Source organism: Mustela lutreola, chromosome 8 (assembly GCF_030435805.1).
Source record: "Mustela lutreola isolate mMusLut2 chromosome 8, mMusLut2.pri, whole genome shotgun sequence".
Classification (NCBI taxonomy): domain Eukaryota; kingdom Metazoa; phylum Chordata; class Mammalia; order Carnivora; family Mustelidae; genus Mustela; species Mustela lutreola.
In genome coordinates, this window is record NC_081297.1 from 45,487,667 (window position 1) to 45,511,488 (window position 23,822).

General features: G+C 46.3%; 1 protein-coding gene and 2 long non-coding RNA genes across 3 annotated transcripts in view; 2 read left to right on the forward strand and 1 right to left on the reverse strand.

The window, feature by feature from the left end:
* Window positions 1-4,686: 4,686 nt before the first annotated feature.
* LOC131838407 (uncharacterized) lies at window positions 4,687-11,884 on the forward strand. The gene is made up of 3 exons (XR_009356590.1): window positions 4,687-9,813; window positions 11,104-11,269; window positions 11,787-11,884. It is a non-coding gene; the product is annotated as an uncharacterized LOC131838407 (long non-coding RNA).
* A 2,349-nt stretch (window positions 11,885-14,233) lies between these two features.
* Window positions 14,234-18,832, reverse strand: LOC131838406 (uncharacterized). Its single transcript, XR_009356589.1, has 2 exons — window positions 18,741-18,832; window positions 14,234-14,626 (listed from the first exon to the last, which is right to left on the reverse strand). It is a non-coding gene; the product is annotated as an uncharacterized LOC131838406 (long non-coding RNA).
* A 351-nt stretch (window positions 18,833-19,183) lies between these two features.
* PRMT8 (protein arginine methyltransferase 8) overlaps window positions 19,184-23,822 on the forward strand; it is a 100,680-nt gene continuing 96,041 nt past the window's right edge. Inside the window, exon 1 of the mRNA XM_059184532.1 lies at window positions 19,184-19,291. Coding sequence (XP_059040515.1) covers window positions 19,217-19,291 — 75 coding nt within the window. The 5' untranslated portion in view covers window positions 19,184-19,216. The remainder of the gene's footprint in view (window positions 19,292-23,822) is intronic.

The window sequence follows — 23,822 nt, forward strand, 5'->3', positions numbered from 1 at the left end:
GACTAACCGCTGGGCCTGGATGTTTCCATAGCAGTCATTTCACACTCCTGTCAAGGCCTTCATTGTCTTAAAATTATCTTGTCAAGTGCTCCTCCCTGTGCGAGGCATCCCCTCCTGGGTAGGGATCATGTCTTACTTATCTTTATATCCCTAGAACCGGGCGGTTAGTAAACATTTGCTGAATGAACAAACTTAAACTTGAAACTCTATCCAGGTGGTATTCAAATACTTACTCTCATTATTTATTTGCTAGTAACATGCACATTCTCGTTTATTTTTCTGTTCCTCTTGGGAGTAGGGGCCATCCGTCCTTCAGATTGTAAGTTCCCTGAGGGCAGGGTCCCTGGCAGAATGGTGCCGGTAGAATTAGCATGCAGGCGGCTCTCCTCAGGTATTGCTGACAACTTAGCCTCCGAGAGGAGGGAAATCTAATGATGAGGTAACTGGGTCTTCATCTTATTTTGTGCAAATCTCAAATCAAACTTGGTGGTCAATGGAGGGTCCTGGGCTGGCTCCGAGGTACTGCAGTGGCAATGGTCACAAAGGTGGCGTTGGGGGCTGAGAGCAGGGAAGATTTGAGAGGGGGAGGTGAAGAGCAAAGTCCTAGAGGAAATGCATGATTTCTTATTCTGGTCATCTGGGAGAATTGTGGACATTTGCCCCGGGGACTGTCAAGCAAGGACTGACCTTTACCACTGAACTGGCTTTAGCTTTTGTTTTAAAATCAGTTTCCAGGCAGGTGAGAGTGTCTAAATGTCACTTCCCATCACTTCATGGGTGAACCTGCCTGTTTTTAGTGAGAGGGATACCTGGGGGTTTCTCCCGCCTGATGACCTGAGTTGATCTTGCTTGCTAGCCCTCAGCATGGCAGAATCCTTAGGTCTATAGAACCCTAACATCTCCTGAGTTGTTAGGAATGACTGGGGTACTCATTACTTTTGATCTCTAATAGAAGTGGAGGTAGACTACAAGCCATCTGTAGACACCCCTGTCCCCCTACCCCATCTGTTGTCCTGCAAAAGCCAGGGCATTATTATTCCCTGTAGCCACACTGACAGGACAAGCTTGCCTCCATGACCACCCTACCCAGTAGGGTGTCAGAATGCTGAGTCCTGGGGAGATGAAGGTGCAGACGGCTGCTGAGCTCCCTCCCAGGACAGCCCAGTGCCCCAGGACACTCTTGTTTGTTAGGCTCACTCTCTTCCACGTCCTGTAAGTGTATGAGGTATGTGGAGGATGAGGGGCCAAAGACTGATTAATTTTGCACCTTAGATTCTTTTTAGACCCCTTTTCCATGTCAGAGCTCTTAAAGTTAGCTTTCTGATGACTTACTAAGAAATGAGGTTGGGCTGGGTGCTCAGGAGATCTTTAAGAATCAGGTATTTCGTCCACTAAGGGTCTAAGCATTTTTGAGGAGGGAAGACCTCATTTGAGTAACTGGTCTTAAGACTGACTTTAATTAAAATTCCTTTATCCTCTCTCCCAATACTGTGAGTTTCTAGAGCAGAGGCCCAAACATTTTCTGGCCCTACCGGGAGGCCAGCCCCTTAAAGGGAGTTTGAAATGTATGTGAGAACTGTTTAGGTTAGGCAGACACTTCTTGCTAGGAGTCGGGGTGCTTGGGAATGACAGAGGTTGAAGCTGCTTTTCCAGAGGCTTCTAAGGAAGATAAACTCTCCTCTGTGTGGAGGGACAGAAATGTGGCCTGCGGAGCAATGGAGGACTAAACCATCTGGTCTTCCTGAGGGTAGACCCTTTTTTAGATATCTGATTCTCTACTTGAATTAGGTTTTGCTATTGGCAGGTTTATAAACAGTGAACCAGGGAAGTGTCTGTGAGTGGGTCTGCATTTAGAGGGAAAGTCCACAGGTGTTCAAGGCCCCTCATTAGTAAACATATGTTCTCTCTCTTTCTCTCTCATCTCTTAAGGCAGGAATTTTGCTCAATACTGTGCAGAGAGGTCACGAAATGAGGCAGATTGAATGGGTCTCTGCAAAAACCCCCAAAAATGGGTCTCTGCAATCTCTTTCTCTACTTTCTGCCTAACAAAACGTCTGCAGCTGTTTGCAGTTCTGGGACTTGAGTATCCTAGCAGGCAGGTAAATAGGGACTAGGCTTTGAGTCTGCCCATTTGGCATGTAGTGGAGAGAGGAGGGCTTCTTGGGAGCTGGGCCCCCAAAGCTCCAGCCTTGGAAAAATCAGGCAGGATTTTTAAGGAAATCAGCACCCTGTATTGTCTTTTTTTTCCTTCGGGAATTTATATCTGTAGGGTGAGCCTAGAATGTGTTTTATTGTAAGAGAAAAAATTTTCCTTATGGTAGTGCTGGGAGTGAAGAGGAACTAAAAGATGAGTGGTGATGAGCACTGTGAGGCTGCAGTGGCTTATTTACAAGGCTTCCTAGTTGTTCAAAAATTATTTTAAAATACCCACGTCCTAATCTTCCTCCAGAATAACAAAGACTGTGAGACTAATAATAAAAGTTAGAGGAAGGGATCAGTTTTTCAGATGCATTCATTCATTCATTCAACTAGCATGCATTAGCACCTTCCATGTGTTTAGCACTGAGCCAGACATTGAGATGGAAATGAAACAGAAGGTTGTAACCCTGCTGTCTTGGAGCTTTCAGCTGAGAAATCAAGAGGAATGGCCAGGAAATGGCTAAGCGTCTGCAGCACAGAAGGGGAAAGTGGTTTGACTTTTCTTTATTCAACTTGGTTTGGACATGGGGTGTACCATATACTTGGATTTTCCTGCAGCAGATTTTTTGGTAACTTTTGAGTTCTGAAACGCTTTATTGAATACTTTTGATGGGAGAGCTTTAAAAAGATAACCTCTTCTGCCTTTTAAAACAATTCACAGAAAGCAATTTCATCTCTTTCTAATGGTTTGGTTCTAACTTGACCTTTTCTTGAATATCCCCCAAACTTTTCTAGTTATTGGTTCTTTCTTCCAAACCAATGGTAGTCATTTCTTGTCAAGTTCTACCTGTTCTAGCTGCTACTATACCCTAATTGTCTGTAACCATTAGAATTGAGGATGGACTGGAGAAATGAGAAAGCTATTTTTGTTTGATGAGCAAGCTTAACTTCACATTCAACTTAAGGGTAATAAGCTTTGGCTTGGTGGTTGGGGTATTGTATGGACACTGTGATAACTATTCTCCTTTTCTGAGTAGTGTTTTCCTTTCCTATAGCTGTGTTCTGCATAATCACAATTGTTGGATCTAACTTTTTTTTTTTTTTAAAGGGGAAAGCAACCGTGTGGTCTCCTGTCTTTTTTTTTTTTTTTTTTAAAGATTTTATTTATTTACTAGACAGTCAGAGATCACAAGTAGGCAGAGAGGCAGGCAGAGAGAGGGGAGGAAGCAGGCTCCCCACTGAGCTGAGAGCCCAATGTGGGGCTTGATCCCAAAACCCTGGGATCATGACCTGAGCTGAAGGCAGAGGCTTTAACCCACTGAGCCACCCAGGCACCCCGGATCTAACTTTTGGCCAAGTAGGGAAAAATCATGTAAGATGAGGTATCAAAGTCAGTGATACTGTCTATTGCTGTGAAAGTTTAAAGAAAAGATTCCCTCAACTCCCTTCTCCTCTCCATCTCCCCTCGTCCTCCATGCTATTTGTTATGCTCCACAAATAAGTGAAGTTGAGGGAAATTGGAAGGGGGAGGTGAACCATGAGAGACTATGGACTCTGAAAAATAATCTGAGAGTTTTGAAGGGGTGGGGGGTGGGATGTTAGGGGAACCAGGTGGTGGGTGTTAGAGAAGGCACGGATTGCTTGGAGCACTGGGTGCAGTGCAAAAACAATGAATACTGTTACATTGAAAAGAAATAAAAAATTAGAAAATTTAAAAAAAGAAAGAAAGAAAGAAAGAAAGGTAAAGATTCCCCATGGGCTGGGCGGCCACAGGAAAGTTTTCATGGAAATGAAACTTAGTGAGACCTTGAGGTCATGACAGGGCTTTAGTGAGTTGTATGGGAGTGGCTACATTGTTCAGAAAGGGTATAACTGTAATGCCATGTCATCTACCCTGCCACTCTGGTTGGGGATTTAGTCTACAGAATTTGGCTAAGTCCCTTCCACACTCTGTGGGAAGCCATGGTGCATTTGGTAGCCATAAGGGCTTCTTGCATTATGAGCATGAATTGCAGGACAGAAATGTGTACCCTGGCTTTCACCAAGAGGACATAAAATGAAACAGTATCACTGAAATTCTATGTGTACTTCAAAGGTAGAGGAGGAAGAAAACTGGGTTCCTCTCCTCCTTGTGCTGTCAAAGGCCCATCCTCTTCTCTAGAATCCAAAGTTTCCTAATACTTCATAAAGATTACAAAATTACACTCAATATCAGGAGCCACCAATGGGTATTAATATTAGCTCATGTGGGCATCTGTTATGAATGAAAAATATTAAGGTCTTTTTTTTTTTTTTTTTTTGACTTACCAGTCCTTGGAAAATAAGGAAAGGCAAGAAAAAACATGCCACTTGGTCTTGATTAAGACCCTACTAACTGGGGCACCTGGGTGGCTCAGTGGGTTAAAGCCTCTGCCTTTAGCTTAGGTCATGATCCTGGGGTCTTGGGATCAAGTCCCATATCAGTTTCTCTGCTCAGTGGGGAGCCTGCTCCCTTCTCCCTTCTCTCTGCCTGCCTCTCTGTATACTTGTGATCTCTCTCTCTCTGTCAAATAAATAAATAAAAATTTTTAAAAACTTAAAAAAATATATACCCAGTGCTAGAAAACAAGAAATAATGTCTTTGGTAGATCCAAAACTGAGGAATCCTTGAAGGACAAAATAGTCAAGATCTGATGAAGGAAGCTATAGCTCCAAATGCTGCCATAGGATTCCTAAAAAATTTGTTTCAGGTCTCAAAATGGCAAATATGGAGCAGAAGGAAGGCTCAGGCAAGAAGGTGATTCCCCAACACACTACATTTGACTTCCTTTGGGTAGGCAGTGAGAAATAGAGATTGCTTGGACACTTGAGTCAGAAAGTCAGAGTAGGCTCCAAGTGAAATCTTCTCCCCTATACTCCCTACTTTACTCCCTACTGGCTCACTATACTGACAGCAGCCACCTTCTCTCACTTATGTTGGACAGGCTGAAGTAAAACCTGCCCCACAATACATCCTACTCTTTCCCTCTGTTGACCAGGTTAACATAGGTTTTCTGATACAAAGATGAGCATGGGTGTAGGATTTAACAAAAATGTGTGGAAAACCAATAATGTGAAAAAGAGATACTGATTGCAGGGAAAAAAAAAGTTCACACCCAAGGAAATGTTAGTAGTGCAAGCAGAATAATTTTCTGGAGCTTTTGAAATAAGTATTGCTATGGGTCTATTAAAAAAAAATCAACCAAAGACCTTGGAACCTAAAAATATTCACAACAAAATTTAAAAACCAACAAATGGACAGTACCATGGACATAGCCAAAGAGTAAGTTAGTGAACTGGAAGATGAAATGGAGGAACTCTCTTGTGTCACCTAAAAGGATCATGAGATGAAAATATGGAAAGAAAAGTTGAGATTTGGAGAACATGAATTGAGATATTTTGGTATCTGCCTACAAAGAATGTCAGAAAAAAAATAGAAAAGAAACAATATCACAAAATTTACCAGAAGGTATAAAATAATCAGTAGAAGACAAAAGTCCCAATATTCAAAGATGATGAATGAAAAAAGACCTGTAGCTGGATACATCACAATAATAAAGTTAAAGGAAATCTACTAAAAAAGAGAGAGAAAAGGAAAGAAAAAGAAAAAGAAAAAAAAAAACTTCCAGAAGGGGGAAAAAATGAGAGTGACAACAGACTTCTCATGGGCAATGCTAGATGCAAAAAGGCAGTGGAATTGTATGCATATAACTGTGGGGTTGGGTGGGGAAGATATTGTACTGGAATTGTATACCCAGCAAAACTATCATTTAAGTGTATCTATGAAAAAGAGTCATTTTGGACATTACAAATCAGTTTACCATTCACTAGTTCCCTCTATAAAGATTACTAGAGGTCATAAAAATGAAAGAAGTGGGAAGGAAGTCAAGGACCTACTCTGTGCTAAATGCACATACTTCTGTCATAGAGGAAGGCAGTTTCAATTAGTTCACATCTGGTTGAGGGAAAGTGAATGTATCTGTCCTCTCCATAGGACAATTAGTCAGATAGAAGCAACTGCCCAGACAGAAAGTATGAGCTGAGCTACCTGTGTTGGTTCACTGTATTAAAGAGTGGAATGGGCAGGACATGCTGGCAGTCTCCTCTCAATCCTGATCCAAGCCCTTGGTTTTATCTCTGGAGCCTAAAGAGGCATGGCTGGAGGTTGCCATTATGTACATTCTTTCTCTTCTCAAATCCATCCCATTAGTATTCATAGGGGATGAGGTTGGGGAAGCTATCTCTCTCCCTGTACTGATGGTCTGGATTGCAGTAAACCGACCTGTGTGACTTTTCCTGATTAGAAGCACTACAGTGGCAGTCTTAAATTGCTCAGAACATCAGGAATATGCCCAGCTGAGCAGAGGGAACATGGCCCGGGCCTCTGGGAACTCTGCCCAGTGACCTGTCAATTTGGGACACTGCCAGTTCTCCTGGATTGAGGGGGAAGACCAGTAAGGAAGAGGCCCTGGCAGTCCTGGGAAGAAGAGAAAAAAATTACTGTAGGAGGCTGTATGTACCAGAAGTCCAGGTGAATTCACAAAGTGCTACTTTGGGAAACCTCCTGGTGGGTATGAAAGGGGCATATGGGGCTGCCCCACAGGTCAGCAGAATCTGGGCCAAGACACAACAGATTCTGGCTGGGAAGCGGTCTGGGTCTGGATCTTCTCCACAGAGGAAGGTTTGGAAGATTTTAAAAAATTCATATGTTATTAAAGTAATTTCCCCCCCCCTCAAATTTCTGTCCTCTGTATAATTGTGCTTGAAAAAACCAAGTGGGGCTCATGTTCTCCTCAAGAGTTTGTGCTTCTCTGTCAGCTTCTCCTATTCGAGGTTGGGCCTGGTCTTAACCCTCCCTCCACCTACATGGGTCTTTGGTGATTCTCCCCGACTCTCCAGATTGGAGGGAAGCTGGGAACCAACCACACTCAACCACTTGACTTCAGAAGAGTTATAGGAAATTGGCTAATATTTTTTAGTCCTTTTATTGTAATCATAGGTTGTATAACTTAGTAGGGGACACTTGGAAGCCACATGTCCTGTCCCCTGGCTCTAGGCAGGATGGAATTAAAGTTATTTTCCTCAGATAACACTCTTCTCTGCTTTAAAACAACAACAACAACAACAACAACAACAACAAAAACAACAAAAAACCCCCAAAAACCAAAAACCAAAAACAAAAAGCAAAAAACCTCCAAAGAAGCAGCTACTGCAGCATCTCTTGGGATGGCTTTCCTGTGTTTCACTTGTTGTCAGGCAAGAAAGGTTGAGACACTTTTCTGAAGACTCACTGGGGAAATGGCCAGCCTGAGAGTTCGTCCCACCCCCCGCCCCCCGAAAGAACTTTGAGTGCACATGAACTCATGCCATATGTGCCTAGGAATAAAAAGACCTCTTGATTCTTGGACCTACTGTGGGGAGTTTTTATGTGTTACATGTTCATGTCAGGTTAGACCCTCAGATGTTTTTATCCATGCTTCAGGCACTATATGCCACTTAAATGCAACAGTACAGGACTACAGCAAACTCTGACAGCAGGGGCAGAGGGTAAGAACTGTGATGGGAAGGTGATGGAGGAACAGGCAGCTGCTTAGGCTGCCTTGCAAAGAGATACCCAGGAGTACCAGTTGACAGATGCATTTCACCAGCCTGGCCATAGCATGCACCTGGGTAACCCTAGCTGACATGTTTCTCTGTAAACTTCCAGCTAGACAGATCTTTTCTGCAATTCTACCATAGACACAGTATTTCATTTTATTTTTTTGCAAATTTAAAAAAAATTTTAATTTAATTTTTTTTTAAGTGTTCCAAAATTCATTGTTTATGCACCACACCCAGTGCTCCATGCAATACATGCCCTCCTTAATACCCGCCACCAGGCTCACCCCATTCCCAACCCCCCCTCCCCAAATCTCCAGTTTGTTTTTCAGAGTCCACAGTCTCTTATGGTTTTTCTCCCCCTCCGATTTCCCCAACTCACTTCTCCTGTCTTCCAATGTCTTTCGTGTTATTCCTTATGCTCCACAAATAAGTGAAACCATAGGATAATTGACTCTCTCTGCTTGGCTTATTTCACTAAGCAGACAAAGTATTTTAAAACATATGATTCCTACCAGGAGACCATGAGCATTTGAGCTCCTCAAGGTGACATTTAAAGCCTGCCCCCCCTTTTTTTCCCCCTAAACAAAAATTGCATTTTTGTTTACCTATCTAAGAAGATAGGTAGGTTTGGGTATTCTTAAGGCCAATGTACCTGAGACTTTGGAGCACAAACTTTTCTAATATTTTTTCCTGGGGACAGCATCTCTTCTCTGAACTCCAGCCACAGGGTTCACCAAATAGGATGAAAGAATTGAAAGTGACCCATGAATTCAGCTGGTCCAAACTCCTCACATTACAGAGGAAGAAAGAAAAACCAGAACTACAAAGGGCTGTGAAGGCAGAAATGAGCCTTAGTCACCCCCTCCTTTTACTCAGAGGTCTCTGTCTTGACACATCTCCACCCCAGGGTCCTCAGTAACTTGTGACAGAAGTGGAGCTAGAATTTGAGTTTCCCTATTCAAGTTCAGTGCTTTATCTCCCCCCTCCCCCCAAGGAGCTAGTTCCATGCTTTCTCTGTAGCCTGTAGGCCAGGCCAGAACTCACTGGCAGGAAGAAGAATGAAATAAGTGTAATGATTCTATAGAGGGCATGTTGACCTTCCACAAATCATGTTCCCACCAGTCTGTCACTGATGCTTGACCTTCCACCATTAGAGATTCATTCTTTTGTAACTTGGAGGTGAGGTAGACTTCCAGAGTCTCCTCTTGAAATGTAAATACCTCTGGGAAGGCCACGAACAGTTGATAGCTAAGAAACTGCCAGGCCTGTTTCTCCAAGAGCATTAATAACCAACAGTGTGGGGGTATGGAAGGGAAGCGGAGGCAGAGAGATTTCAGAATTCACTGAACTAGGAGGACAAAGTTGGGATGGATGTGAGAATGGGTCCACCCTTTTGTAGGCACCATGAATGCTATTTACCTATCTAATTAAATATGTAAGAACATGGCCCAGACACGTTGGTGAAAAATTCCCTTCTCAAGGCATGAACTAATGTTTGGAATCTCAAAGGGAAAGACTGTGCTGCCCACACCCTTCTGCCATCAGAGGGTGTCCAGGTTAGGGCTTTCTGTGTAATGGGCATTGAGAGATCCCCACTTCTACTTCAAGGCTTCCTTTGCATGAGCGGACCTGCATGGATATTTTTGTTTATGGCTGAAGAAAAGAGGAGTTTGTACTACTCTTCTGTGGGTAGAAGACTGAACAAGAGAGGGGATGGTGTGTCATCCGGCTACCCTGACACTGGCCTTTGTGCCCTTGTAGAACAATGGAAGAGTTCAGACCAGAAGCAGAGGGGCTGTTTCTCCAAGAGGCTTGAGGAGACACAAAATTCAAAGAGTGGGTTTGGGGGCTCAGCAAATCTACTCCTGCATTTCATGACATCCGGAAGTTGCTGGGTATGCTGGAAGATAACAGTCCTGGTGCAGCTGTCAGCATCCTCATGAGGGATGTTGCTGACATGGTTAACGGCAAGTCTCCTAAAAGTCCCCTCAAAGTCAGTGGATATGTGCTAAGGGAAGCCAGAAATGCAGAAGAAAGAGGAGGAAGAGACTCAATGTGAGTACATATGATGTGGTCCTACAGAGTCTCCTGGAAACCCTTGGGAGGCTCTTTGTAAAGGGAGAGGGTGGTATGGGATTCTCCATAACAAGAGGTCCTAAGAAGAGGAAGTTTGGGTGATTTTTATTTAGTGTGACACAGGCTGGAGTGGCCTGGTTATACTGGAGTTCCTACTATGTCATTTGAACCCTCCCTGGCATGCCAATAGACAAAAACAAACTCTGATCCCAGGGCCAGGGAAAGGAGACCTTGGTTCTGATTAGAGAAAAGTCCAGTAGCTCACTGTTATAATCTCCCTCTTTCTTACCCACCCAAATTTAGGTCATGATTCTATAGGACTTGAAAGTTTATTCCAAACTCAGTCTGGGAAAGAGCAGTAAGAAGAAGAGTGTCAGAGCCTCCATCATCCAAACACTGGAAGGAAGGAAAAGCCCAATCTGGTCTTAAAACTTGAGACAAAATGAGGCACAGGGAAGAAGACAAGATTTGTTCAGAGCCTCCCAGCAGGAAACCACTACCCGAAACTTCCAGGGTCTGTTTTATGGGCCAGGAGGAAAACATACAGATTTTTAAAAGACTTTAAAAAGAAAAGGAAGGAAGGAAGGAAGGAAGGAAGGAAGGAAGGAAGGAAGGAAAGAAAGAAAGAGAAAGAGAGAAAGAGAGAAAAGGCTATCTTTGCAGGCTGGAAACGAGCCAGGGCATACATGCAAAGTTGTTCTGGTATCATTCTCTCCCTTCTTCCTCCACCATCCACCTGCTAAAGTGCCGGGTCTTTCCTTCCTTCCTGTGATTAATCTCACATTTGTTCAGCATGCATTAACTAGGTCCTGATGTAGTTGTATGGCAGATTTGGCTACTGAATAAGCGGAGTTTTCCAGAAGTTGAATAAAAAATCAACATCCTCCATACCTGGGACTGTGGTATGCAACCCGGAATGACACCACGCAGAGCACTTACTAAGTGGATGTGACAGGAAGAACCGCAGCAAGAATGCAGGTTGATAGGTGCCATTTCGATGGAGTGACCTGTCTAGAGTCATTGTCAGGCTGACAGATACTCTGGCCTCTGGGAGTGGGGTGTACTTTTTATACTTGGGCCTGTGCTGGAGAGTCACATAACAGCAGGTGAAGTCTTGCTGGGTCAAGTCGGTCACATCCGGCCACATGCTGTATACCATCACACCCCTTTACTGAGTTCTATGGTGAGCCTCATTCTGGGTCAGTCACTTTATAACAACCCTGAAGTAGGTTTTGTCAGGCCCACCTTTTATTTATTTATTTTTTGCAGATGGGAAATTAAGGACTCCAAGAAGTGAAGCCATGTGCCCAAAGTCACAGTTAAAATGCAAGAATGTGGACTGAAAACCAGGTCTGTGAGGCTCTGGGGTCTGGGCTCCTTCCACTGGTGGAGTCAGAAAGATATGGGCTCTGAGCAGTCTTCAACCCCTTACCAAGTTTGTGACTTGAGCACAGGTCTTTAACCTTTCCAAGATGCCCCTTCTTGTTCTATAAAACAGGGGCAACGATGCAGCTAACTTCTGGGGGCTGTGTGAGGACTCGGTGTGGATAGTTTGCAGAATGCACTTAGCACAGTGCCTGGTCTGGAGTGGGCAATTGGCCCAAAGTCACTATTCTGAGGTCACCAGCTCCTTCTCCCTTCTGTGAGGCATAAGAGACTAAGAGACAGCTCTTAGCTGTCTTCTTTGCAAGCAGTGTTTTCAACCCAGCTGTCTTCTTTGCAAGCAGTGTTTTCAACCCAGGAGAGGAAAGCTTTTCCCTCTGGGAAGCCACAGCTGCATTTGAATTAAAAGCATACCTGGATGGTCCAAGAAGTGGAAGCCACTTTTCCCTTGCCATGTGATTTTTAAAACATCACCTAACCCGTATGTTGTTTTTCCTATGGAATAACTTGAATAATCCATGACTCAGACAGGTGTGTTAGGATGATAATTTATTTTTATTCTCCCGCAGGTAAATTAACCATAGAGTAGACTTGTCCTGGTAAGATGAAGACCGTGGCTGCTTCTCCAGCAACTCAGCTCACTGCTTTCTGGACCATCATCTGTGACCACTACTGTGTACTGTGAGACAGAACGTTAATTGGAATATGTTTCAGAGCCAGGAATCATTAGACAGGTAGAAATTCTATTTGAGTGTCCCTGGATACATAAAATCAGTCATAGAGAAGTGACTTTTGGATAATCTGCTGATTTGCCACATTCAGGCATTGATATGGACCATTGAGACTTGATGGGGTTGTGCTGACTACAACCTGAGAGCCTGTGTTGCCTAGAAATTCACTGGTACAGGCACCTGGGTGGCTCAGTCGCTTAAGCACCCACCTTCAGCTCAGGTCATGATCTCGGGGTCCTGGGATCGGCTGGAATCCCGTCCCTACTCAGTGGAGAGTCTGCTTCTCCCTCTCTTCTGTCCCTCCCCGTTGTTCATGTGCTCTCTCTTGCTCTCTCTCTCTCTCAACTAAATAAATAAAAATCTAAAAAAATAAAATCGCTGGTTCTCCCATAGAACTCTATCCTCTGAGAAGTGTTGGAGAAATCAAGTGATGACCACTTATAATGACTGTTTGGCTACAGTCTTTGAGGCTGCTAGCATTAGGAGGTACTGTTAAGAAAAAAAGAGGTGGGGGGGGGGACTCCGTTTGACCTCTAGAAAGCCCTAATGATAGCCCAGTGCTGGAAGAAACATTGTAAGAAACATTATCTACAAGTCTCTTTTGTAAATCTCTGACCAGAGAGGAATGTAACTTTCCACTCAATCACTCTTATGAGTGGGAGGGAGAGGCTCATCTACTACTCCTCAGCCTTTGTTTAGGCCATCAGAGTTGAATTTTGGTTCCAGATGCATGTGACCAGTCTTCGTTGTGATGGGTGTGATTAGAATCATAGTTTACACCATGCATAAAATGACAAAGGGATGTAGAAAAGGGATGTAGAGCTTGTGTTCTGCGAACCTCCTCTTTTTAAGAAATGGGCTCAAGAGGTAAAGTGACTTTCTCAAATCCACCCACCCATTTAATGCTGGAGCTGGGACTAGGGCACAAGTCTGGTGACCCCTGCAGCAACACTCTTTCTCCACATGGTGCTGTGTCTCATCTGATGTAGGTAGATACATGGTATTGCATGATGAGATGCTGGGAAGGAAACTGACTTTTATTAGAACGCTGTTTCCTAGGAACCACGTTAGGTGTTTCATCTACACCGGCTCCTTTTATTGTCACACTCTTCTGCCAGGGCGAGATCACCATTAAGCCATTTTCCCACAGATGGAGAGAGGTTAACCTACTGGGCTGTAAGACCACAAAGCTCTTTCCTCTGGGAAGAGAAGAAAGTGATAAGGGTGGTGAAATGGTCCAGAAAGGAAACAGATGGAATCTTGCACAGTTTTGTTTAGCTACCTCCACACATTGTACATTTTCAGGTGGGGTTATCCCTGAGACACCAGAGAACAGCCCTGTCCTAGGGCAGACCATAATATGTCATGCCTCAAGTGACATCAGTATATAATATATCTGGGACAGGGACAAGGCTGAAAAATTTTTACCCATAAAAGTTGCAGAGGCACACAGGAACTTTAGAATCTTGAGAGAGAAGGTGTCCCCAGCTTTACTTGCAGGGAGAGGCTACTATGTTTCTGGTCCAGACGCTAACGCCTCCAGGATTTCTCTGTCCATATCAACAGATAAATATTTTTGCAGGGCCTACTTGACTATAAACCAATGATTATAGCTATATCTAACCTATTAGAACCAATCTATATGACCCTTGATAGGACCTAAATCCATTACCAACTTTTCCTGGGAGAAGAGGTATCATCAGGATAGGTATAGTCCTTTCATCTTGCAGTCCAGAATGCCTAGCACAGTTCTTGGATCCTAGTACTTAATATAAGGGCTAATGGAAGCAAATGTGTATTGAGCTACCGGACTGGATAAATGAAATCGCTTTCTAGTTAGCCTTGGAAGATTCAGGAGGGACTTTCCAGAAAAAGGTGAGCCTTTATGAAAGTTATGAAAAAAGAGGAAAGAAGTGGAGTATACAACTTCTTCCAAGAGGAAAAAGCCAATTTCTATTGTGATAGCATTTTAGAAGGGATATTTAAGTACCTTTATGTTTCTGCTACTATCCCTCTTCCAGGGCCCTTCTCTGAAGAAGGTTCTGTTCCATCATAGGTCACTGAGAAAACCTAGATGTCTTTTTGAGTCCTCCTCACCCTGAAAGAAAGGCAGGTAACAATGGTATTCAATTTTTTTTAGGGGTATAGAACACCAATGATTAAGCTATTAGTGTAAACCTACCGAGAAAATGCCTCTCAAGTATTGTGAGAATAAATAATCAAACCAAACGCTTTCATATCCAGCACAAAACAACAATGAATTGATTTACTCAGACACGATCAGAGCAAGAAAGAAATAACATTCTGGTTTTAATGGCCAAAGGAAAGGGAAAAGGAACCCAAACTCTGCAGGTGCTGGTGACACTCTGGCAAGTTGTCCTTTGGGATGTAATTTAAGAAATAACTGGCCCTTGCATTAGGGAGAAATAGGACTGCAGAGGCTTTTGTGCAGGAGAACTGCCCAGGTGTGGGGCTGCATGGAGGCTCAGCCAGGTAGCTAGCTGGCTGCTGCAGCCTTGGCGTGGCTCCCATTTGGCCCAGAAGACACTAAGAACACTGCTGGGTGAGCTGCCATGAGGTGGTGATGGATCGCGTCTGTGGCCTGATTCCTGAGGAGCCATGGATTCACTGCAGCGTGCCGTGGCCATATGTGAGCCCAGGCCACACGTGAGGTTCTCCTAGGAGGAGGAAGGAGAAGCCACATGACATAGCTTCTACATCTTTTATTGTAGCAATCATATTTGAATGAGCCAGAGTCCAGGCTTTCCCAGACAGCATGGTCTGCAAGTTAAGAGACTCTGTACCCTGATGGCAGGGCTATGGGATTTGGGGAAGCAATGAAGGGTTGACTGGCTCCTGAAGTTGAGCAACTACATGGTCTTCACCTCCTGGAGGGCTCAGAAATGAAAGGAGACAATTCTGGAGCCACCACATGGGATGGATGGAACCTTCGAGGCCTTTCAACCTTCTAGGGTTTGCAGTTCTCCTGCAACAGCTATGCCAAATGATTACTCTGACTGAACCCTTCTAGTGGCAGGAAATTCACTCTCTGGGGCATCTTACAAAGCTAGATAACTTTTCCAACCTTCCCAAGAGTCCCATTCCAACCTGTATATGCTGGGTCAACCATCAGCACATTTTCACTCTCAAGAACTTTGTGGCTGTCAAGGTGTGTGAGAGGTGTGTGAGAGATGGACCTTTCCATACTGGGAGGGTTCCTATAGTTTGGGGAGGGGGATCCTTTCTCTAATTTAGGGGCCTTCTTTTTCTGTGGGCCCTTTCATCTTTTCCACATATACTTATCCAAATTGTCCTCAACCATGACCACACATTAGAATCAACTAGAAAATTAGAAGAAAAAAAAAATCTTAATGCCAGACCTCACCAAAGCATCCTGTCTGGGGTTTGAACCAAAGCACTGGTATTTTTAAAGTTCCCCAGATGATTCCACTGTGTTAAGTTTAAGAACCACTTGTTCTATTCACAGAATCTGGTTAACCTCTTTAAAAGGTCATGCTGCAGAATAAAACATCCCAGATTTGAGGCCTCTCTCATTTGGGCAGCTCTTTGTGTTGTTGTGTTCTCATGTGTTCTTTGGGGATAACAGCAGTCCTGTCTGAAAAGAGTTGTCAAAAGAACTGCCCGAGGACAAGCTAAGTCTAGAGGGTCTCTGGCATGTAATATGTGTTTTATAAAGTTTGACTCAGGGCCTGGGACAGGGCCTACCCAATGTTAGCGCAACATATGTGGTCTTACTACAAGCCAAGCCTTAGCCTATACAATTCATATGTACTGGTTAGTGGACTTTGTCGCCTCGAAGACATAAGCAAAATGTGTCTTCAGGACATTTTACCTGGCAGGGCATATTGCTCCAGATTATCTATTTAATGTACCTCTCAGTGAAAAACCTGTATCTCTTGTCATCCCATATGTCTTCTTGCCTCCCACCAAAATCCCTCCTAAAGCTCTTCTATGAAAATTCTGTACACTTTCAAAACTAATTTCCGAGCTCCTCAATGGTCAGTCAACCTTTTCTTGTCCATTGTCAAGCCCACTGTTTGTTAATGAGCTAGGCATAACAGATGCCCAGTAAATTCTTTGTGGAATGATGAAATTGATCTTGGAATAACTATGCTAATATTTTTAGGCAAAAGAGAGGGAGGAAGACTGAATTCTCGGGAATCGTGAGGTAGTGGGGGATGCCTACTTATGTTCTAGGCACTTTTCATGCATCGTTAATTTTCACAACTGTAGGAGATGAATGTTCAGGTAATCTTTTGCTGTGTAACAAAGCACGCCAGGACTGAGTCTCTGAAGGCAACAATTCTTTAGTTTGTGAATTTGTAATTAGGTGGGAGCACAACAGGGAGAGCTCCCTGCTCCCAAGATAGCTCCACAGAGGACAGCAGCATCTTCTTTCTTTCTTTCTTTCTTTCAAGATTTTATTTATTGGATAAAGATCACAAGTAGATGGAGAGGCAGGCAGAGAGAGAGAGGGGGGAAGCAGGCTTCCCGCCCAGCAGAGAGCCCGATGTGGGGCTCGATCCCAGGACCCTGGGATCATGACCTGAGATGAAGGCAGAGGCTTTAAGCCACTGAGCCACCCAGGCGCCCCTAGTATCCACTTTCAAGACCGCTCCCTTCAGCCATTATGGAACAACCTTGGTAGCCTAGGGTCCTCACTTGCAACCCCAGGTTGGCTCTGGGTTGGATGGATTAGAATAGGAAACTCTTGCCAGGAGAATGCAGCTCTCTATCTCAGCCTCTCTACTCCCCATTCTAAGGGGAGCTGTGTCTGTGCTTGGGGAGAAGCCAAGCCAAGCAAAAGATTTCAACAGAGAACGGAGGAAACACACCCACTGAGGTTCTCATAGCAACACAATCACGCACAGGCAGCAGCCTATTTCGGTGGGAGCTTGTCTCAGCTCCCCTCCTCCCTGGTTAGTCACAGAATGGATGCACTGCACAGGCAGAAACAGTGTGGGGTAGGGTGGGGGGAGAGTGGTGTACTGAAAGTCCAGAAGCTGGGGAGCTGCTCTCAGACGTTCCCTCGGCTGACCAAAGGAACATGGACAAATGTCATCCTTTCTCTGATCGCCGGGTCATTATTTATAAAATGAGAGGACGAAACGCCATGAGGACCTTTCCTTTCTGATTTTCATTGATTGTATGAATACCGAGGCTCTCTTGGTAGGGGATGAGATTTCTCAATCTTTTGTTTCTGAGAAAGATGCTAAGAGAAATTTGGGTCCAAGAGGGTAAAAGTCATTCTTCAGGTTCATCACATTCATCCCCCTGTAACATTCTGCATGTTGGCAGGCTGTGAACGGGAAGGAGGATGACCACATGTTGCAAAAGATTCTGCTCATTCACCCCAACGCTAGTCAAGGTCTGTGGTCTGAGAAAGGAAAAGGTTAAGGAGTTAGGCTCATTCTTTCATTTATATTCACTTCTTCTACAACACACACACACACACACACACACACACACACACCCCACACTCCCAGGAGCCCATTAACTTAAGCCTATTGCCCATTGTCTCATCACTCTTTTTCCTCTCCACTCCCACTTCTCTCCCTCCTCCACTTATTGCAGTGAATCCTCTCTTTCCCCTAGCATCAGGTGATGGAGGCATCTTTAGATTCTGGCCCATTTCTTCAATGGACTCTGAGGTTAGTTGAGGACAACCAGGCTCACATTTCCTGGCTGTCAAAGGTGATGATAAAAACAAATAGGGCATACATGCGGGACTGATCTCCCTATGTAAGTACGGGGTTGAAGTGAAGAGAGCCAGGGGGCTCAGGAGCGTCTTTCAGGTTCCTGTCCTTGACTTGTGGGTTGAAAGCTTGAAAGTGCAGCTGTCTTTGAAGAGGTCCAGTCTGACTGGCCTGTTGCAAAGGGAGAGACAGAGTGCCTCCCCCTTGTTCTATTTCCCACCCGCCTGACAGATGGCCAGTAAGACAGAGAAAAAGAAGCTCTCAAAGTGAAGACAAGAATGCATTGTATAAAAATTCACACCCCCTGCTGCCGCCCAAACTCCCTTAAAAAAGGATCAAGAGAATCCTAATGGGTATGTGACATCCTCCCTCTCTCCCATAGAAGGGACTTCAAAATCTGGTGACGATGGGGGAGGGGTGAAGAGGGAAAAGAGAAATGTGTGGGCAGGGGGCTGCTAGGGAAGACTGAGGTAGGGGGAACACGACTGCAGGCGCATCCATTTGACTTTCTCCTTCTGTCTTTCCCAAACCACCTCTGACTGAACCTCTGGCCCAACGTCTCAGCCTGACAGAGGTTTGGAGCCTTGAGTGCCTGGACAGGGTCAGTGGGAGAAAAGGAGAGATGATCACACACTTAGTCCTAGAGTTGAAGGAGTTAAAGACCCTTCCTCACCCAGACACCCACCCCTTAGCTCCCGAAACCATAATTTGCCAAGGAAGGAACCAAGAACTGACGGAGGAGCTGGGGAGTAGGGGGTGGGGTGGGGTGGGGGCGAGGTAACTATGGCCCAATCTTGCCCAGAGCTGGTCCTCGGTGGGAGGACGAACACCCGGGTCTAAGAACCTGCAAGAGCCCAGCTCCGGCGCCTGCTTTCTCCGAGCCTCCCGCGTGCCCCTGCAGCGTCCGCACGGCCCTTGCCCTCGCTCAAGTTGTCCACAGCGCCCGGGAGTGGAGGCGGCCAAGAGACCCCTGGAGCCGGGAGGGGGAGGCGGCGGGCCGGGGGGCGCTGGGGGCCCTCCGTCTGCGCCCAGCCGCCGCCCGCTCTACCGAACCTCCTACCCCGCCCCCACTCACCCGGCTCAGCCCCTAGGAGAGACGCGCAGGAAGCGTGTTGCTTCGCCCAGCCGATCTGCAGAAGTTGAGAGGAGTTGGTGGCTGCCTCCGGCCGGCCGGACTTTGAGATCAGCGGAGAGAGGAGACGCCGCCGCTGCCGCGGAGCCTTCGGGACTGCCTCCCTCCAGCTTAGCCCGCAGCGCGGGTGGAGAGGGGCGGGGAGGGGGTCGGGTGCGCGAGAAGAACTTGAAACTGTGTGAAGGAATCCGAAGCAGATGAGAAGGGAGGAAAATAAAACAAAGTGGAGACTGCAGAAAAGACTCAACCGTAGTTGATTGTATAGGCTAACGCTCCAGCAGAGGGGCTGGGTTGGTTTTTTTTTTTTTTTTTTTTCCTCCCATTCTCTCTCTCTCTCTTTTTCTCTCTCTCTCTTTTAAAGCTACACCAGCTCTCTCTTTCTCTACTATCTCTGTATCACCAAACCCTTGCTGGCTCTTATGGGCATGAAACACTCCTCCCGCTGCCTGCTCCTAAGGAGGAAAATGGCGGAGAACGCTGCCGAGAACACCGAGGTAAGAAGGCGAGAGGGCCGGGGCTCTCGGCGACCCGGTCAGCCCACCCCGGACCACCGCGCCGCCGCCGCTGTTGCTGCCGCCGCTGCCGCCGCTGCCGCCGCCGCCGCCGCTGCTCTGCACCTAGTGCCAAACTTTCCCCGGCTCCATCCCGCTTGCTTCTGCCGGCCGTTTGTGTGTGTGTGTGTGTGTGTGTGTGTGTGTGTGTGTGTGTTGGGGGAAAGACAGTGCATGTCTCAGGTCCCCTCCCTCTTGAAAATGCAAAAGAGTCGCTCTCACCCCATCTTCCTCTCCTGCCACCCGCTGCTCGCTTCTCTTTCCCCAAGTCCCAAACCCTGGGCAGCAGGGCTCCCCTGCCCTCTCCTCTGGGCTGCATTAGGGGTCCAGAGTCCCGGCTTTGTGCAAAGCTGGGATGGGTGATCCTGGGGCCACGTTTGCTCCCTGCAGTGCCTTGACAACATCTCCAGCAGCTGCCTCAGCTTTACCCTTCAAGCTCCTGTCAGTCCCCAGTTCTCGGTCCCCGCAGTACCGCGGGAGAGCTCCGGGCCGTTGGGGGGTGGTGGGGGGCAAACCGCACCGGTGGTGGGACTTGGGCACCACCAACAGACCCTCCCGCCCAGATCCGGGCCCGGGAGAGGTCTGCAGTCCTCGAACATTTGAGCCGCCTCGCGGGCGCTAAACCCGGGTGGGGAGCACTGGCCGCTGCCACCTTCAGAACCAGGGACAGCGCCCGCTCCTGCCGCAGCCCAGCCCGCGCTGGTGGGGGCTCCGCGCCGCAGGCTGCAGCGACAAATCGGTCTGCAACCTCTGGTCCCGCAGCAGCTTTGGAAGAGGTCGCTCTGGCACCGCAAATTGTGTTCTTGCTCCCCTTTCTCTGCTCTCGAGTTGGCCGTGAGCCTCTAAGAGCCCTGCTGGGTTTTGCGTCCGGAGACTGGAGGCTGTGTTGCCTAGCCTCACACTGACCCTGCTGTCGATACAACTGGACTAGTCCGTCGGCTCTAGGCACCTGTAGTCACGAAGGGGATCAGCGTGGGCAGCCCCCTTACCTTCCTGGAGAAACGGTGCGCCGAGGTGGGGGCGGAGTGGGGGTATGTGTGTGAAGATCATCCCTTACTCGGTGGCAGGAAAAAGACAGAGAGCAAACTCCCGGGCTCTATTAATAGCCGGGTGTCTGGTGGGGCTGCCGTACATTTCACATATGGTTACCCATATGCAGCGTGGGGCGGGGATGGAGGTGTGGCGCGGGGATTGTCCCTCTGTCTTGCTGGAATGCAAAAAGGTGCAGAGACCCTTCCGATCTTCTTCAGTAAGGTCTTAACTGCAGCTAACCCTTACCCCACAGCATTGGCAACAAAGCTTTTGCAATCCCTATTCTCTGAGAGGCTAGAAGCAGCATGCATTTGGCAATTGTTGATTTCAAAAAACAAACACGCTGTGGGGCTTGAAAACAGTAGGACATTCAGTAGCTAACGCTGTCTCCTTGAGTTAGGGCAAAGCCAGCATGCCTACCGTCCCCTGGACACTTCCTCTTCCCAGCCAGCAAAGACGCCTAGCCTCACAGCAGAGAGTTAGCTTTACCAATCCCCTTGCACTCCTCCCTCTGATCGCCCACCCCTGGAAGAGATTGCTAAAAATAGCTCAGAGTCAAGGCTGCACTTCTGTAAAGTGTTGGACCAGTGGGCACGTAACAGTCTCTGCAGCCAGGTGGCTGGAACAGCTTTCTCCTGCTCCCTGCTCTTCCCTCCCCCATCTCGGTTTCTTAAAAAAAAAAAAAAAAAAAAAAAAAAAAGTTTTCACTGGTCTCTAAACCCCCGCACTCCGGCTGTTGTGCTTGGTCTGGGGTGCAGACCCCTGCCAGATTCCGCAGTGTGCAGTAGTGGCTGCTGAGCTCCCCACCTTGGCCAGGGTTAAAGGCGTCCAGAGCAGGCAGAGTGATGCGCGCCAGGCTATTTTTACTTGCTTCCCCCGCGCCTCCAAGCTCCCCCTTCTCAGCAGTTGCACATGCCAGCTCTGCTCAAGGCATCAATGAAAACAGCAGTAGAGGCAGCCGAGTTCCTGGGAGGAAAAAAAAAAAATTAAAACACGTTGCATGCCTGGCACAAAGGTGGGGGTGGGGAGGGAGAGACCCAGCTGGGGCTCTTGGAGAGGAGTGAGTCTGGGGGTTCAGTACTTAGCAACTTCCCTTGAGAAGGAGAGGATATAGACTTGGTCAAACGTGCCCAGTGGAGGCATCCAGGCGCGTGACAATCACTTGGTTTTCCTCCAGGAACTGGCTGTTTTTGGAATACACCAAGACTAGAGCAGTATTTCCAAAAGTGGAGGTATTATGGGTTTGCCTGCATTATGGTGAGAGAGAGAGAGAGGGAGAGAGAGAGAGAGGCAAGGACACCTGTGTGTGTGTGTGTGTGTGTGTGTGTGTGTATGTGTGTGTGTGTGTGCATGTGCGTGCGCCCAGGGAATGCTGATTGTGGTAGTGGTCCTTGTTGACAATTCAATGTCTTTATCAGACACTGTAACCAGGAATAATAGGTACTTTAGAATGAAAGATGGAGGCAACCAGGTCCCCGCCCATAAGGAGCTCGCAGTCTGGTGGACCACAGTGCCTAGTAATTCGGATAATTCTGTAGCATGTTTTCTTGCCTTTTGTTAGTGTTGTTTGCAAGCACTTTATCTCCTTTCCTCTTACAATAATCCCGTGAGGTAAGCAAAGGTTAGTATTCATTTCATGTCCGCATATTATAAATGAGGACACTGGAGCTGGGAGGTCAAGCAGTTTCTGAGAGTCACCTGATGGGCTAGGATAGCCCTGGGACACAGACTGCCGCCACTTCTGACTCATTGCCCTTTGCCCTACACTTGCTACTTTAAAAAAGATGGCATGTGTGAATGGAGTGGGTGAGGAGTGGGGGGACAGAGATACTTTGGAAGGGAGAGATGCAATGTTGGGGCGGGCAAGGACGATGACAGAAAGCATTTTTTTCACAAGGTAAAGATAGGCAGTGGGAGAAGAGGAAGAAAGTGAAGAATAAAGAATAAAGCTACTTATATTGTGAGCAAAGCCTCCCTCGTTAAGTGAAGTTCAGGGCTGGGGCAGTGGGAATATCAAGGGCGCAGGCTTGGTGGGCACAGTATGTTCTGGGTGGCCCTGTGTGCACTCTTTAACTACTTTGACTTCAGTCCCCCATGGGTTCCCCTTATGGTACAGACTAGGCATAGGATACAAGGAAATGCTCTGACAGCCCCTGGCACAGGGTATACACAAAGCAGTATTAGATCCACTTACGATGCTTTATCAGGTTCCTTGATATGTTTCTCCTCCTCAGCTATAGGTATTATCACCTCTGCTCCCTACACATCATCAGAAACTTTCTGACATGGCCTTCTGAAAGGTCTGCAAACCTCTAATCTGACTGTTCTGTTCTAATGTCTTATTCAGCTCACTATCAGTGCCCAAGGCCTGGTATCTTCACTTTTGCCTTCACCACAGCAGTAGTGTATCAGCCACAGGTCCTCTTCTCTAAACCCACCCCATTATCACTCAGAAGCACAAATTTGCTCAGGATCACACATCTCTTTAAAAACTTGCCATGTTGTCCTACTGCATACAGTATACAAGATAAAGCCCAGTTTCCCTAGAATAGTGTACTAAGTCCTTTAATATCTCCCCAGTGCAATTCGCTGAATAGACCACTTCCTGCCCAAATGCTTTTGTGTGTACTGGTCCCTCTGCCTGGGCTGCCCTTTCCCCTTCTTCTCTGGAGAAAAAAAAAAAAAATCTTCCTTAACTGGGTGGAAGGTCATTTCAACTCAAAAGTCATTTTCTCTGGGCAACCTTCTGGGATCTCCCCTCATGGAGAATGAGTACTCATTCTCCTTCTTCTGTGGTCTTACCACATGTCTCATTTTTCCCATTGTAAGCTGATTGGCTTTTTATATGTCTATTTCTTCAGTTAAATGATGCATTTTTGTTTTTGTTTTTGTTTTTTGTTTTTTTTTGTTGTGGTATACCCTGTTCCTAACACTGTGCCTGACACACAGTAAATAATAAATGTTGATTAAACTGATTTTTATGATTATGCACAAGCAAGCTCATGAGCCTTCTGGGTTTTAGTTACTCATGACTTTCTGAAAATTGGGCTTTCTATCTCCTACCCCTTTGCTACACTTCTGCTCAATTGTGGACATTTAAAACTCAAAATGAGTAAAGATTCTTGGAATCAAGTTGCTGCAGCAACTCAAAACATGGATACCTTTTGGATATTCATGTACCTATTCAATATTCTGTAATGGCTGACTCTTATTATGGGGTGTTCATCTGAATATCAGATAAATTGATTAATCACAATGCCCAATTATGAGCCATGGGGGAATAATGGGCTTTTCTGAGCTGTTGCTTGCTTTGCTGATTTTTGGTGAAAGCCTGATGCATTATTTATGATAATGACTCCCTGATTGCGGTTTTAGCACCTCAGAGGAGAGCCCCCAGGGGTGAGAAAAGAGTTTTAGCAAAGGAATCATTTTGGAGACTTTT